Source organism: Glycine max, chromosome 8 (assembly GCF_000004515.6).
Source record: "Glycine max cultivar Williams 82 chromosome 8, Glycine_max_v4.0, whole genome shotgun sequence".
Taxonomy (NCBI): Eukaryota; Viridiplantae; Streptophyta; class Magnoliopsida; order Fabales; family Fabaceae; genus Glycine; species Glycine max.
In genome coordinates, this window is record NC_038244.2 from 39,126,018 (window position 1) to 39,142,670 (window position 16,653).

The following is a 16,653-nucleotide window of genomic DNA, read 5'->3' on the forward strand; positions in this document are numbered from 1 at the left end:
TAATTTATGCACAAGTTAATTTATAAAGGTTTTCACATCTTTTAAAAAATTTATGATAGAATTTTTACAAATTAACTTATATGTATAAGTTAATTTTAACTTATAGAGAAACATATTTTATTTTATTGTTTTTAGAAGTGTTTCTAAATAAGTTTATACAAATAGATGCTTAAGTTTATAACAATTTGTGATGTATGTATAACGAAAGGGCAGAACATGCATGTTATAACAGCTTGAGTTTCACCCTCTTGTTTGATTCTAAATCTATTTCATTGTTCCCAAACAACTTGATCATGGAAGCAAAGAAGCTACTGCACCTCTTGCACTTTTTTGGCAGCTTCAGGTAGCTGCCTCGGCCTCCTTAGCAATGTCTTTCTTTCTCCTCCATTAGTTTGGTCAATTCCTCTTCTCTCCCTTCATTCCTCAACTCCCACTTATCAAACTCTTGGGAGTACTCATCAAAATCAACCCCATTGTGTCATCCAACAACGTATCAACAATCTAAAACTTGAAAATTGGATGCATTGATTTTAAGTTTTAATCTTTGTCCCCCAGAGTAACAAATCCGTAATGCATATTACAATGTAGATTTCTGAAAATGTAAATCCAAAACTATTTTGTTTATATTCCAGATTAAGTAATTGGGAAACATATGTTTTCTAGATTACTTAATTCAGAATGTTAATGCATAACTTTTGGATTAACGAATCCGTAACAATAAACATTGGTGAATCTTTTTGGATTGAGTGATCTGAAGTTAAAAAAATTAATTTTGGATTCGTGAATTCGAAAAAGTTCACCAATGATTATGTGTTACAAATTTGGCATTCTGGAAATAGACAACAACATCTGATCTGCAAATTTGCTTTCTTCCTACTTCATACAAAACAAAGGGAGAGTAACCGGAAGGAGAAAAAAGAGAGCAATTATCAGGTGCTGGAAGTAAACATGCGCAAAGTAAATTTAACACCACACTTTAACCCAAAATCTTAAAGCTAAAGTTTATGGGTTTTCTCCTCACTTATATGGTGCTCAATTTTTCCACTTTTATTCGATGTGAGACTTCACCTTACACTTGTATTTCAACAATCTCCCCCTCAAGTGTGAGTCTCTTTCACATGGTAGTCTCCCCTCGAGCGAAAGTCATTATCATCCACGAATATAGCCATTAGAGCCTACATGCTCTAGTTACTTGCGATACTTGCACTGCTACTCCATCTGTAGGACACGCTGCCTAAACCCACTGCCAGGAAGACTTTCGATACAAGGGATCCCCAAGGTCAAGATCCACATTGCCTTTCTCCTTCTCCCTCCACTTGTCTCTGATGGGGGAAATAGGCCAACACAATAACAAACTCTATAACAAAGTAATAGGCAGCGGAAATAAATTCATCAATGTAAGGGTAAAACAGAGACACAATTTGTAAACGTGAAAAACCCCTCAATGCAAGGGTAAAAATCATGGGTCGTCCGAACCAAAGAAATAATTTCACTATAGTCAATGAAGATACAAGAGAACCTTCAACAAGTACACTAAAACGTGCTACAAACAGTCAAAACAAATCCCCAATTGGTACAACAGAGATAAGAAGATAAAACTCCAAAATATAGAACAGATAATGTGAAACACTTATCTCTCTCTCCAGATATCTTTTTCATGATCCAACCAGACAATTTGAAGTATCACGGGTATAGAACCTGTTGTCCAAAAATCAACCCAATCCAACGGTGAACGAATCCGTAGTTATAATCTGAAAAATGCTCTCTAGTGAGTATGCAAAAATCATAATGATTTTCTCTCTCATTGTTTCTCTCTCAATGATTTGTAACTATTTTTTCCTCATTTGATTTGTAACTATTTTTTCCTCTCAAATGAGTCTCTCTCACTGTATCTCACTCTCTAAGCTGACTCCTATGCACTTAAATAAGTGAGACATAGGTCTTCTCATTTGGATTTTTACTCCACATAAGAATCAAGCCCAAAAAATCCAACACTTTAACTGTTGGATGTCAATCGATGATTCACTTGGAAATGTAAGGACTTTGAGATACCTTGGGATGCCTCAACGTTCCATTTCGTTATTGGTAACCAATTTTCCTAGTGTCACATTTATGGAGCATTCGAGGTTTGTTGAGGCTCTAGAGAAAGTGAAGGTAACTGGGTTTGATCCTTTGAAATCAAATTTTGTATTGGCACTTCAAGTGCTTGCAAAGATGAATGAGGCAATGTGGGAATCCAAATTAATGGTTTTTGAGAAGTGAGGATGGTCCAGAGATATCTGTCTTTTAGTTTTCAAAAAGCATCCCCAATTTATTATGTTGTCAGAAGTGAAGATTATGAAAATATTTCTTAATGAAAGACATAGGTTTGCCCGTAGAGAACATTGCTGGATGCCGTGAGGTTCTTAAATGCAACCTGGAGAAGACAGTTATGCCTAGATTTGCAGTTGTTGAAATTTTGAATTCAAGAACTCGAATTAAAAATCTTACATTGAGTCCGGTTCCTCTCATATTAATGAATTATTGTTAAATAAAAGAACTTTTAAATTCTCTTATGACTTATCACTTATTAATATAAGTCATGTTTAAATAAAACACAGAAAAGCTGTTTTTGCAAATTCCAATATACAAAATAAAAAAGGAAAACATTACTTTGAATAAAAATATATTTAAGGTCTACAAATGAAATTCAAACATGCACGTAAATATTCACAAACTGTATGTAAAGTTGAAGGTAACAAAAAATTATGCATAAACACAAATTTCTTATTTCCAAACTAACAACTTCTTTTCCAATTTGAGAACTCATTTCAATTCTCTTTCTATCTTTTGCAATTTGGAATAAGAAGAAAGAGAAAAAAATTCAAATAATGGCGTTAAGAACATTTTAATCATTATTTTCACTATTAAAAATTATTACAAATCTAGTTATTTATTTTTTAATTATTAGTGTACATACCCAGCAAGAAATGTTAAAATACACTCTCTGACTCTTTTAAACATTTTTTCTTATAATTAAAATTCATTAAAAATGAAAAAATATTGTATATTTCATATCAGATTTAATATTCTCTCCCCTAATATTGTGATCTTTAATCAGTTTTTTGATATCATAGGGAGGTGTAATCTTCCTTCCAATGGACCATGTCATTTTGGGATAAATTGATATCTAGTTGTCACTTTGTGTTCAAATCAGGGATCGAATCGAATCTCAGATCTTAATTAACGGACCCAAATATCAAATCACTTATGTCAACAACTAATGATATTTTTAATCAATCTTAATCAATTAGAAAAAATATATTTTGTGTCTATAAGTTCTCAACAAACCACCCTTTATTTTAAATACCTCACTAGCATCTTGGGTTTTATGATATTGATATAGTTTGTAGTGAAATATTGGATTAGCTACTGGAAAGCAAGTGTAACCCCATTGTTTTCATAAACAAAGGTTGTTCTTTTATAAATAATTCATTCTTTATGTTGCGAGGACATATAAGATCAATATGCTTCAAGTTCAAAATAGGTGAGATTTGTGATTATCAGAACTGAAGTTTTAGAAGTATTTTTGTATGAAGATATATGTTATAGTTATTATGGATCTTAGCTCTGTACTGATGACTTGATATGTTAATATTTTTGCTATGATCTCCCTTACCTGGAATTGACACCCACCTTATCTTAATTGCACATTTGGTACCTGAGTATGAGACTGTAGTTGAGTCAAACAATGTCAAATGGAATAGATATCGTCAAATTCTAAGGGACTCTAGTGAAATACAATTGTTTTCATTTGTGCAATATTATCTTGTTTTCCTATATATGTAATGATGTTGAATTTTGAGTGAGATTTATCTTGTGTAGTCAAAGAATAATAAGGCTCTAGCTTCAAAAGAATATAATAATAATAATAATAATAATAATAATAATAATAATAATATTGTTTTATCTTTATACGGTGTAGTTCAGATGACAACACACACTGAGTTCATAGGAGAGGATGTTTGATTCTCACAAAATACACTCTTGTGGAGGCACGGTGAGTTTTAAGTGTGACTAATCCAGGATCGAGGACTGTTATAGACTTTGTTACAATTAGTTGGGATCCTCGGGATCCTTCCTACTGCTGATTTGGAGTAATGCAATGTTTTTTTGCCAAAAAAAAATCTCCACGAGTTTATTGAAACTGAGCATAAATTGTTTCCTAGGTTGCACAATATTTTGATGAAAATATTACATGTTTTGTTGTGTTTGGGAAAACTGCAAAAATTAGGTTATTTTATTTACCAATTTATCTATCTATAATATATAAAGACTAAGTTTTTTAATACCATGATGTTATATCAGTCAAATTAGTGATTTGGAGGAAGGAAAACTTCTCAATATTACGCTGTCACATTAGCATAATTAGTAATTTGGAGGAAGAAAAACATTTTATGTTTTGTGTTATTATATTAATTTCAAGTAGCACTGATCAATATCCATTGATAAATTTTAATAAAATCAATAACTTTTCACATTAATAATAATTTACATTATTTGTAATATTTAATTTTACATATTGAATTAATATGAAGAAAAATTATTAAATAAAATAAATGTAAAAGTTTACACCGGTTTAATATTATTATCTATGCACAAATTTATTTATTTTTATAACTAGTTACTTTAAAATATATTTCTGAAAAACAATAAATTAAACTCATGACTTTAAAGTTATTAAATAATATAATATAATACGAAAATATAAAAATATAAAAATTAGATATATATATATATATATATATATATATATATTTAAAAATAAAAATTATTAATAGTTATATTCAATATTAGTTATTTAAGTTAGAATTAATTAGATAAATGTAAATTAATGATAAAAGACTAATAGTTAATATAAATATAAGAATTTTTACATTGTAAATTTTATTTTATAAACTACTTTTAAAAAAAACTATAAATGTAATAGTTAAATAATAAATATTATTGGCTTCACTTTTATATAAAATAGCTATATATAAAAATATATGTTAGAAATTTATCGTATGATAAAGTTAACAATACTTTTCAATTTTAAAGTATGTTTTTTAAAATAAATTTTTGTTCAATGATAAAAAATAATTATATTTTAGATGATTTTAATACCACATTGAAGTTACACAATGAATACCAATAAGATTTAATGGTTACATGTATTAAAATACTATTGAATCATATTAAACAAGATTATCAGGAAATCGTTATATATATATATATATATATATATATATAGAGAGAGAGAGAGAGAGAGAGATAGATAGATAGATAGATAGGAAGTAAGAATTCAATATAATGGAAAGATTATACAGTATGCAAGAGCATATATCAAGGGCACATCTTTGCATGCTTACAAATCCCAGGATTTTGAAAACAAAAACAAAAGAGAAATAGAAGAGTAAGATAAATTAAAACATTAGAAGAAACAGAAGCGGCAGCGACAGAGCCGCACAGGATTTCTGAGGAGGGAGAAGAGAAATAAAAGAAATTTTGAATTTATTCGAATTGAAATTGAAAGAAGATCTTGCAAAAGATTTCCTAATTGAGAGCACCTCTCTCTAAAGACTTGAAAAATGACTATTTGAGAAGGTGTCTCACAATGAATATAATTATTTTAAAATACTTCAATTGAAATTCTTTTATTTTCAAAATTTTGTGTTTGGATAAAAAAAGTTAAAATTATGAGGGTGAAAAAAATAAATGAAAAAAAAAGAAAATATATGATTGGTGTGCTAGTTATACGTGTTCCTATACGCTCAGACCGGATCGATGTTTCACAATCTCATGCGGTATTTCTTGAAAGAAGACTGTAAGAAGAGAATTTCAATTTCTCACCTTTTAGAAGGAAATTGAAATTCCAGATTTTTAGTTGTTTAAAATTCTGTTTTAAAATTCCAATATTTTAAATTCTTCACAAAAAAACATCCAAACAATGAATTCTAAATTACAGAAATTCAAATTCTCTGATAAATTACTTTGCTCAATTAAAATTCTTTATCCAAACATACTCTTAAGGACTCCTTAAACAGCGGATGGAAATACTATTTACTATAGTACCGGTTGTGTTACCGGAACTATTACAAACAATAGTTACATTTGATTAGTCCTGTGACCGATTTGGAATAATTATATGAATGCGTTTTAAGATTGAATTTTATGTAAAATAAATAAATAAATAAATCAAACCTCTACGTTAATTTATTTGTGGAATATAATTTTTAATTAAATTCATTCATAGTCATTTAAATATATTAACGCTAATTATATAATTTTTATACTATTTTAAATATTAATTTTCACATTAATAGTAAATTAAATAATATTTGATTGCGTTTAATTTTTTTTAAAATAAGGTACATTAAAGTATATATTTTACAAAATAACTAAAAATATTTATAATATTATATGCAGTAAAATAATATATATTAAAATTGTCTAAGATGTTATTATTATATATAATAAAATAGTAGATATTATTATTATATAATAAAATAGTATAATATATTATTTGCTTCTTTTTTTTCACTTGGTTCTTTATATAAATTTACTATTATTTAGTTTTTAATAATGAAATAATTTTTAAAATTAATAATATTTATAGTCATTGATTATAATTAAAATTGTATTACCACTTTCACCATTCATTATCAAATTGATGGTTTTGCTTTATGTCTTTTTCTTCTTTTCATTATTATAATATCATTGCTTTCATTCTTTATTTTTATTTTTATGTATGAAAAATGATATTTGAATGTGTTATTCATATCATCAAAATTGAGGATTTAGCTCTTTTAGATTGACAAGGTATAAGGTGAATTTATATTCATAATTAATAAAAACTCATTTGTTTAAATTTTTATTTTCAGTGTTATTTATATTTATATTTTGATTTTAGGTCTAACAGTTTCTGTAGAAGCAAGATATTTTGATGTTTTGATGATGTCAAAGGATCAAGTGCTTCTCAAGTTTTATTCAAGACAAGAATCCAAGAAAATCAAGATATATGATCAAGTTGATCTCTAAAATCTTAGGAAGAAGTTTCCAAATTGAAAAAGCAAAAGGTTTGGCCAAAGAATTTTATCTAAATCATTTTAAATTGAGATTTACTCTCTGATAATCGATTACCAGAGGATGTAATCGATTACCAGTGACCAATATGTTTTCTGAAAAGGTTTTAAAAGGTTTTAAATATTTTAGAAAGCATGTAATCGATTACACATGTCTTGTAATCAATTACCAGAGGTTTGGAACGTTTTAAAACAACCATAAGAAATTTGAATTTAAATTTCAAAGTTGTGTAATCGATTACAGTAAGTTGATAATCGATTACCAGTGTTTAAATATTCAAATTTCAAATGAGAAGAGTCATAACTCTTCAGAAGTAACTGTGTAATCGATTACACCATTATTGTAATCGATTACCAGTGAGGATTTTTGAATATAACTCCTAATAGTCACATATTTTCAAATGTTTTTGGATGGCCATCAAAGGCCTATATATAAGCTCTTTCAAGAGAGATTTCTTCTTCTCTTCTTCTTACTTCTGAAAAGGGATTAAGAGACCGAGGGTCTCTTGTTGTAAAGGATTCCTGAACACAAGGGAAGGGTTGTCCCTATGTGGTTCAGACTTTGTAAAAGGAGTTTTACAAAGAGAGTGAAAAATCTCAAGTGAGTTGCTTGAAGACTGGACATAGGCACGGGAAGTGGCCGATCCAGTATAAATCAAGTTTGCATCTCTCTCTTCCCTTAAACTTCTTTTATTTATTGCTATTTATCTTTTGTTTTAAAGAAGTTTATTTTGAATTGTCTTTTGAGTAATTCATGTTAATGGTACATTGTTAATCCAAAAAGAGAGAGTGAAATTTTAATTGGGGAATAGTCTTTGTATCTTAATTCAACCCTCCCTTCTTAAGATAACTAAGGTCATTTGTCTAACAAGTGGTATCAGAGCAGGATTCTTGTATAAAGTTTAAAAACTTCAAGAATAGATATGGTCTCATCCAACTTTTCATTTCCTGAGGGAAATTCTATTGATAGGCCTCTTATGTTCAATGACAAAGGTTATCACTATTGGAAAACCCGAATACAAATCCTTATTGAAGCCATAGATTTAAATATATGGAAAGCCATTGAAGTTGGTCCCTTTATTCCTACAAAGGTAGTGGGAAATGCAACTATAGAAAAATCAAGAGAAGAATGGAATGATGATGAAAGAAGAAAGGTTCAATACAATTTAAAGGCAAAAAATATAATCACTTCTGCATTAGGCATGGATGAATATTTTAGAGTCTCAAATTGTAAAAATGCAAAAGAAATGTGGGATACATTGCAAGTAACCTATGAAGGCACAATTGATGTCAAAAGATCTAGAATAAACACTCTCACACATGAATATGAACTGTTCAGAATGTTTCAATATGAGACCATAGAAGATATGCTAAAGAGGTTTACTCATATAGTTAATCATCTTGCGTCATTGGGAAAAATATTTCCTAATAAAGATCTTATTAACAAAGTGTTGAGATGTTTAAGCAGGCAATGACAACCAAAAGTAACAACAATTGCAAAATCAAGAGATGTCACTAATATGTCTCTTGCCACTCTCTTTGGAAAACTTCAAGAACATGAAATGGAACTTATGAGACTCCATCAACATGAAGAGAATGATATAAAGAGAAAAGGAATAGCACTTAGAGCCTCATCATCTTTTATTTAAGAAGAAAGTGACAAATAGGACTTGACTGAAATAGAAAAAGATTATGATGATTTCAGATTCTTTGTGAAAAGGTTCAATAAATTTATGAGAAACAAAAGAAATAAAAGGGAATCAAGCATCAATACAAAGAAGAAAGAAGAAGATTCCTCCTTAGCCCCAACATGTTATGAAAGCAATCAACCTGGGCACATTAGATTCAATTGTCTTGTCTTTAAAGGAAGAATGGAAAAATCCGACAAGAGGAATCTCAAAAAAAGAAAGAAAAGAAAGCATAAATCACTTGGGAAGATAATGACATAAATTCTTCAAGTGATTCAGAAAAATAAAATCATAAATCTGGGTTTCATGTTGAAAGACTATGAAAGCTGAGAAGAGCAAAGTTGATACATTGATAGCAATTTCTCCAAACATATGGCGGGAGATGCATCAGAGTTTATTCATATTTCTCCCAAAGATAGTAAATATATGATCTATGGAGACAATGAACAAAGGTCACTTGTCTTTGATTAATTACTTTTAATTATTTTTTGCCTATGATTGTTAACTCTTGATTGAATTTTGATGCTTGTTTTCTTCTTAAATGTTGATTGTCTTTGATGATTGTTTTTTAATGAGTTTTTGATTGTGTTTGAGATCGATGTTTGATTGTGTTTAATTGTAAGTATTTGATTGTGTTTTTGATTGATATGTTATTGTGTTTTTTATTTTGCTTGATTAATATTGTATGCTTGTTAGTATAATTGATTGATAGAGTTAGATGATGTTCTTAGATAATAGAAATAGGTAATTTTTAGGAGAAAAACCTTGTTTGGTGTTCTGATAATCGATTACCATTACGTGTAATCAATTACACAAGAACAGGTAGCCTGTAATCGATTACAGATCCATGTAATCGATTATCAGTAGGCAGTATGGTCCTGTAATCGATTACCATTCGTCCTCCACTATAAATAACATGTGTTTCAAACGTTGCAGCCACGAAACTTATGATTGTGGTGCCCTCTTTTTTTTTCCCAAACTTCAAATCCTCATATCTTCTTCATTTCTTAACCAAATCACGCCCCACAAAGCCCAAACTTCATAATTTTCAATCCTCTTTTGATTCCATTGATTGAAATCTGCAAAAAACTTCCTCAAATGGCTGAATCGATGAAAAAGGGAAAGGGCTCTTCCACCACCACCGCCGCTGCTGGCCATCGACGCCACGGACCATCTGAAGCACCCACAACACCAGTTCCTCCTTCCTTGTCATCTCCATGATCATCTACTCTATGTTCTTCAGATGATCAACGTCTATGGTACTCTTCTCAATTTTCTACTAGAATTATATTAGACCTTAAGTACCTAGACATAGCTTTCTTTGATGATGAGACATTTAACTGCTATCAAGTATTTCAAAATTCTGGCTTAGTTGATTTTATGTCTTTAAAGTTGCCTCATTATCCTGAACTAGTTAGAGTTTTTTACAATAACTTAAGAATTCAAGATAGTACACTTTACTCTGAGGTGCATGGTATTTCTCTTATCATTGATCAATCTCTATTTTTCTCATTGACTAAATTACCCAATCAAGGTGTTCCTTTTGAGGGCACTGTTATTGATGACTAGAAGTTCGATTATTCGAGTCATGATGCTCGTCGTATGGTCTGTAATGACCAAGCTAATATGACCGACAGATTGCTTGTCGGGTCATTAACCTTTGATTGTCGCATCATGCACTACATCATTGTTAGAATTTTGTTACCCCGTTCGTCTAATCTTGCTCAAGCCTTTGAGGAGGACTTGATTTTGATGTGGGCTTTTCTTACCGATCGTCAGATCGACTGGGTCCACTTGGTTAAGTACCGTATGCATAAGGAATTACGGACTAATGCACCTTTTTCGTATCCTCAGTTAGTCACTCTTTTTCTTCGTCACTTTCAAAGTCCTCTCGATGATGAACCTTTTGTTCAAGCCAAGAGATCTTTTGCCATTGGTGTTGGAGCGGTAACTTCTTTTGGGTATCGTAAGGATATTGATGGACAGTGGATTAGGAAACAAGATTTACCACTACCGATTCCTGATGAGCGTACTCCGTCTCCTCTGCCACAGAGAGATGCTTCCTTTACTCTTATGCATGAAGTCCTTTATGAACTACGTGGCCTTCGAGCGTTCGTAGGTGACCGTTTGGATGCCATTGGATGCTCATTTTGAAGGCATGGGTACACAGATTACTCAGCTTGAAGACGACATGGGTTTCATTCGCCGTTGCTTCGATCCACCAGCTGCCCCATAGTTCTTTCTAGTAGTTCTTTATTTCAGCCATGTATTTGGCTTTTATTGTTTTAGTTATGGTTAACTTGCACTTTTATTACTATTTCTAGACTTTAAATTTGTTGGTTAGACTTTGTGTGGTCTGCTTCAGTTTATGACTGACTTTGTTTACTATTGATTGTTTTCCTTAGTTCTTTTCCTTATACGTTGTTGGCTTTTTTATGTTGCCAAAGGGGGAGAGAACATGGGTTAGAAATCATTAACTTAGGCGTAAATTCCAATAGACAGGGGGAGTAAAGGTTGTGTGTACGCACTATCAACTTGTATATAGTTTATCTTGATTTCAGGATATTGTCATCATCAAAAAGGGGGAGATTGTAGAAGCAAGATATTTTGATGTTTTGATGATGCCAAAGGATCAAGTGCTTCTCAAGTTTTATTCAAGACAAGAATCCAAGAAAATCAAGATATATGATCAAGTTGATCTCTAAAATCTTAGGAAGAAGTTTCCAAATTGAGAAAGCAAAAGGTTTGGCCAAAGAATTTTATCTAAATCATTTTAAATTGAGATTTACTCTCTGATAATCGATTACCAGAGGATGTAATCGATTACCAGTGGCCAATATGTTTTCTGAAAAGGTTTTAAATATTTTAGAAAGCATGTAATCGATTACACATGTCTTGTAATCAATTACCAGAGGTTTGGAACGTTTTAAAACAACCATAAGAAATTTGAATTTAAATTTCAAAGTTGTGTAATCGATTACAGTAAGTTGATAATCGATTACCAGTGTTTAAATATTCAAATTTCAAATGAGAAGAGTCATAACTCTTCAGAAGTAACTGTGTAATCGATTACACCATTATTGTAATCGATTACCAGTGAGGATTTTCGAATATAACTCCTAACAGTCACATATTTTCAAATGTTTTTGAATGGCCATCAAAGGCCTATATATAAGTGACTTGGGATTCGAAAAATTCTTGAGAGTTTTTATTGCCCAAAAAGTCTTATCCTCTCAAAAGATTAAGAGAGTTTTTCTAAACTGAAATGTCTTATGCTCTCAAAAAGGATTCTTTGGTCAAACACTTTTATATTCAATAAGGAATCTTGATTGATCTTCAATTATAATATCTTTCTCTTTCAAGAGAGATTTTTTCTTCTCTTCTTCTTACTTCTGAAAAGGGATTAAGAGACCGAGGGTCTCTTGTTGTAAAGGATTCCTGAACACAAGGGAAGGGTTGTCCTTGCGTGGTTCAGACTTTGTAAAAGGAGTTTTACAAAGAGAGTGGAAAATCTCAAGCGGGTTGCTTGAGGACTGGACGTAGGCACGGGAAGTGGCCGCACCAGTATAAATCAAGTTTGTATTTCTCTCTTCCCTTAAACTTCTTTTATTTATTGTTATTTATCTTTTGCTTTAAAGAAGTTTATTTTGAATTGTCTTTTGAGTAATTCATGTTAAGGGTGCATTGTTAATCCAAAAAGAGAGAGCGAACTTTTAATTGGGGAATAGTCTTTGTATCTTAATTCAACCCCCCTTCTTAAGATAACTGAGGTCATTTGTTTAACAGTTTCTTTGAATGATTTTTGTGAGATTGAATAAATATTTAAATCAATATAATATTTTTATTATAAAAAAATTATATAAATCATTTATCCAATATATTTTGTTAGGAATGAAAAGTGAAAATTAGAGATCATATTTGATCATGTATATCATCTTACTTTTTATCTTTTATCATTTTTTTTTGCAAGTATCACTCCCGTTATTTTTCTCTTCATTTTATTGTTGTTACGTTATTATATGTTTTGATATAATATCATTTCTTTTATTCTTCATTGTTATGGATGAAATGATAGGTTGATAATAAATGTTACATAATAACAATAACAATAATAATAATAATAGAATAATTATTTATAAATGTCAATCATAAGATGCTATAACTTAATATCCTTATACATTTAGACCATAAAAGATAATAAACATAAATTAAATATCATTAATTTGAAATAACTAATGTATGTAATAATATAATTACTATTACAAAGAAAAAATAGAATGTAATAGTTAATAACATATTAAAGATTAATAATAAATACAAATAATTAGTGACATCTTTAATAAGTTAATAAATAAACAATGATATTTAAAGTTTGAAACATATAATTATTTTTATAAATAACTTTTGAAAATTAGTAAGCAATAAAAATAAAACTAAAACTAAGGGAAAATAAATAATAACAACAACAATAATAATAATAATAATTACTATTATTATTATTATTAATAAATTGAGATTATTCAATTTATATTACATCATAGTGAGGTTAATTAATTCAAACTTCAAAATTATAAAAATATTACACAAAATTAATATATTCAAAATAAATAGAATTATAATTTTAAAAATAATTATTCAACATATCTATTTAATAGAATTCATACTCTTTATAGTTTTCCTTTGTGCAATACTGTGTGGTGATGAATTTGGAGTTATATCATCTTGTGTAGTAGAAGAAGAATAATACTCCGCAAAAGAACAAACAAGAATAATGTTTTATCTTCTTTCTTTCTATTTTGCATCAATTAAATTAAGCTTCATTAAAAACTTTGCAGAATTTTTATATGTAAAATAACTGTTTTTCTGTTGTGTTATTAAAGGAAGTTGACTCATATGATTTGATTTTCCCTGGTAGCAATCTCACAACTTGGGTTCAACTCTAGAAGTTCTTTGATAGTTGATGACTATAAATCTCCACTGAAATAGTATCTAAAATAATTTAGTTAGGGAATCTATATTTGCTTTAGATAATTTGGAAGGTAAATTGCACCAATTTGATAAAGAAAAAGATGCTGATGCATGCCTATAAAGGTGATGGAATTGTGTTATTATTGACTTCGTTATAATTTTATTTAAAATATAGGGACGCCACAAATCTATCTTTCCAATATAGAAACTGAGCATTTGTTTCGTGGATTGCATAATAATTTGATGGCAGTATTACTTGGTTCACTTATTAAGGTTAATGATACAAGTTTTATTTTTATTTTTTGAGAAAAAGGTTAATGATACAAGTTAACGATACGTGAGACGGGTAAAACATTACATAATTCATAACAATTAACGGAGCTAATCGCTACAATTTTGTGAATAACATTATTCTTCAAATAACAAGTGTATCCAAACAATTTTTATTTTTTTTACAAGGAGGCTTAAATATGTTTTTTATTTTTATAAGTTAGTATTTTTTTTTAACTTTGATCCTTGTAAGTGTGAATTTATGGGACTAGAAATGAAAAATTAAAATTTTAAAAATACTAAAATTGAAAAAATATAAACTTACAAGAACTAAAACTGAAAAAACTTACATGAATCAAAATTTAAAAAACACCACCACCTTAAAGAGACTAAAATTAAAAAAAATAAAATTACAAGAACCAAAATAGAAAAAAATGCCAGCATAGACTAAAAATATATTAAAAAAAAACAAAAAAAATTATATATGGAGCATTTAATGCTAGACTTATTATAACCTCTATTTAATTAATGCTCCACTCAAGGTATGACTGATTTAAGATTTGTTTTATTTCTACGTACCTTAGAGAAGGAAACAACTTTCGCAAATGTTCCAAGTCAACATCCAAATGCTTTAGGTACTTGAGATATACGATCTCCACACTCCGATAATTATCATGATCCAAACTTTTGAGTTTTCCTCCTGTTATATGTAGCTGTGTCAATTGCAAATCTTGAGGTAGTTTGCTAGGCTTCAACCATTCTGGAATATTTTGGCCAGGAAAGCCTTCAAGATGCAACTTTTTCAAACTTGAAGGCACACTGATCTGAATATCAATGTACCTTGTGTCAAATACACCCCATGATATTTTGAGATGCTCAAGTTTTGACAACTTTCTCAAGCTTTCAAACTCTCCTTGGATCACAGCCCCACTTCCTATACGTATGCTGAGTCGCTTTAGTCTTTCCAATTTTGCAGCAATATCTGATATTCTGCAGGGAGTCTTGCTAGAACTACCTAATACAAATCCCTTCAGTACCTTAAGCCAAATCAGGTTTTCAATCCCCTTTGGCATTTTGTCCAACAAGTAGCATTGAGACAAATTCAATTGTACGAGATTTCTCAATGATGAAATATCACTAGGTAGCGTTTCTAGATTGTGACAGGCCTTGAGATCTAGAATTTTTAGGCTCCCAATTTTTACGATGGAAGGTGGAAGCTCGAATATTCTTGATATCCCACGAAGGCTAAGACAGCTCAAATTCTTGTGACCACTCAACTCCTTGAGGAATTCTTCACTTTCCACTTCAATATGATGTTTTGGTGAATCTTGCATCCAACGACCAAGTTGAAGCACCCGCAAATCCTTCATTTTAGCCATCCATCCGGGTCCAAAATTAAGATAACTTGCACCAACATTATAAACACCATAGCAAGGGTTAGATTTAAAACCAAACCCATCACTTATTTTAATTTTGTGTTGGTCAAGTACTAAACGTTCAAACCCAATATCACTGGCATGAGATGAAGATGAGGTCATTATCTGTGAATAATAACCACAAAGCTGCTCTTCCTCATTTTGAAACAATGGACTTAGTGACTTGTGATGGACCAACGGATTAATTTTAAATTTACTCACAATGGGAGACTTGCCATTACCATGGGGTACAAATAGTTTACTTTCCAAAAGAGAATCAAGCCTTTTCTCTGCATTCCAAAAATAACTACCAAGGTCCCCTGTCACACCCCACTGCAACGAAAAGCTCCAGAAAATGATTTCCCTTCTCTTCAAAACAGCATTTTCAGGAAACTGCAAGAGAGATGAGAACCAACGTCTGTCAAAAAGATCAAGGTTGCTATAATAGTCCTTAATCATTTGCAAGTCCTTCTCAAGTTGTGGAGTCGAAGAAGGGAGTGCTGTGTTGAGTTCTGGTCTCTGGGGTAGCTTGACATCCTGAGATGCTTGTCCTGATGACCCAACAGCTTCAGCATCAGCAGCTGGCAGCAACTTTCGAGTTGAATTCCTTATTTTCTGGCAAAAGTGTCCCTCCTCTTCCCTCAACTTGCGTATGTTTTTGTTGCGAATATAGCCATCCACAACCGCTAACGTGTCAAGGAGTTCTTCTTCATTCTCCCTCACCTTCAAAAACAGGTCCTTTATCTTGTTCAACTCGGACTTCAAATCATTCAATTTGGCTTCTTTTTCTACTCTCACCAAGTGCTTCAACAGTGTAGCCACTGCTTTAAAGGGATTTGTTCGAATAGACATTTTCTTTTTGGTTCAGGGACAGTGGTGGCAGATTTTCTGACTTTATGAAAAAACTGACGAAAGAAACAATATGGTTTTGAGACAGAGTGGTATGAGGTTTCGACTTTATGAACAATGTGTTTTATCCACAAGAGGGAAAAATTAAATGATGGAGTGGAGGATGATTTTGTGTGATTTTATGGAAAACGGATGAAAGAAACAAGATATTTTTACAATAAGATCGAGGGACACAATAATGAGTGATTTTGTGACTTGATGCAGAACTGAAGAAAGAACCATAATATATATGGTTTTTAAAAATTATAAATTATGGCATCAAGTTAAACTCGTCATTACATGGATCAAATGACAAAAGTT

The 16,653-nt window shown here is 30.5% G+C and overlaps 1 protein-coding gene across 1 annotated transcript; it reads right to left on the minus strand.

The window, feature by feature from the left end:
* Positions 1-1,234: 1,234 nt before the first annotated feature.
* Positions 1,235-16,296, minus strand: LOC102660304 (uncharacterized). Its single transcript, XM_014778506.1, has 2 exons — positions 14,609-16,296; positions 1,235-1,322 (listed from the first exon to the last, which is right to left on the minus strand). Exons 1-2 carry the CDS (start codon positions 16,294-16,296, stop codon positions 1,235-1,237), a joined length of 1,776 nt encoding a protein of 591 aa, XP_014633992.1.
* Positions 16,297-16,653: the final 357 nt, after the last annotated feature.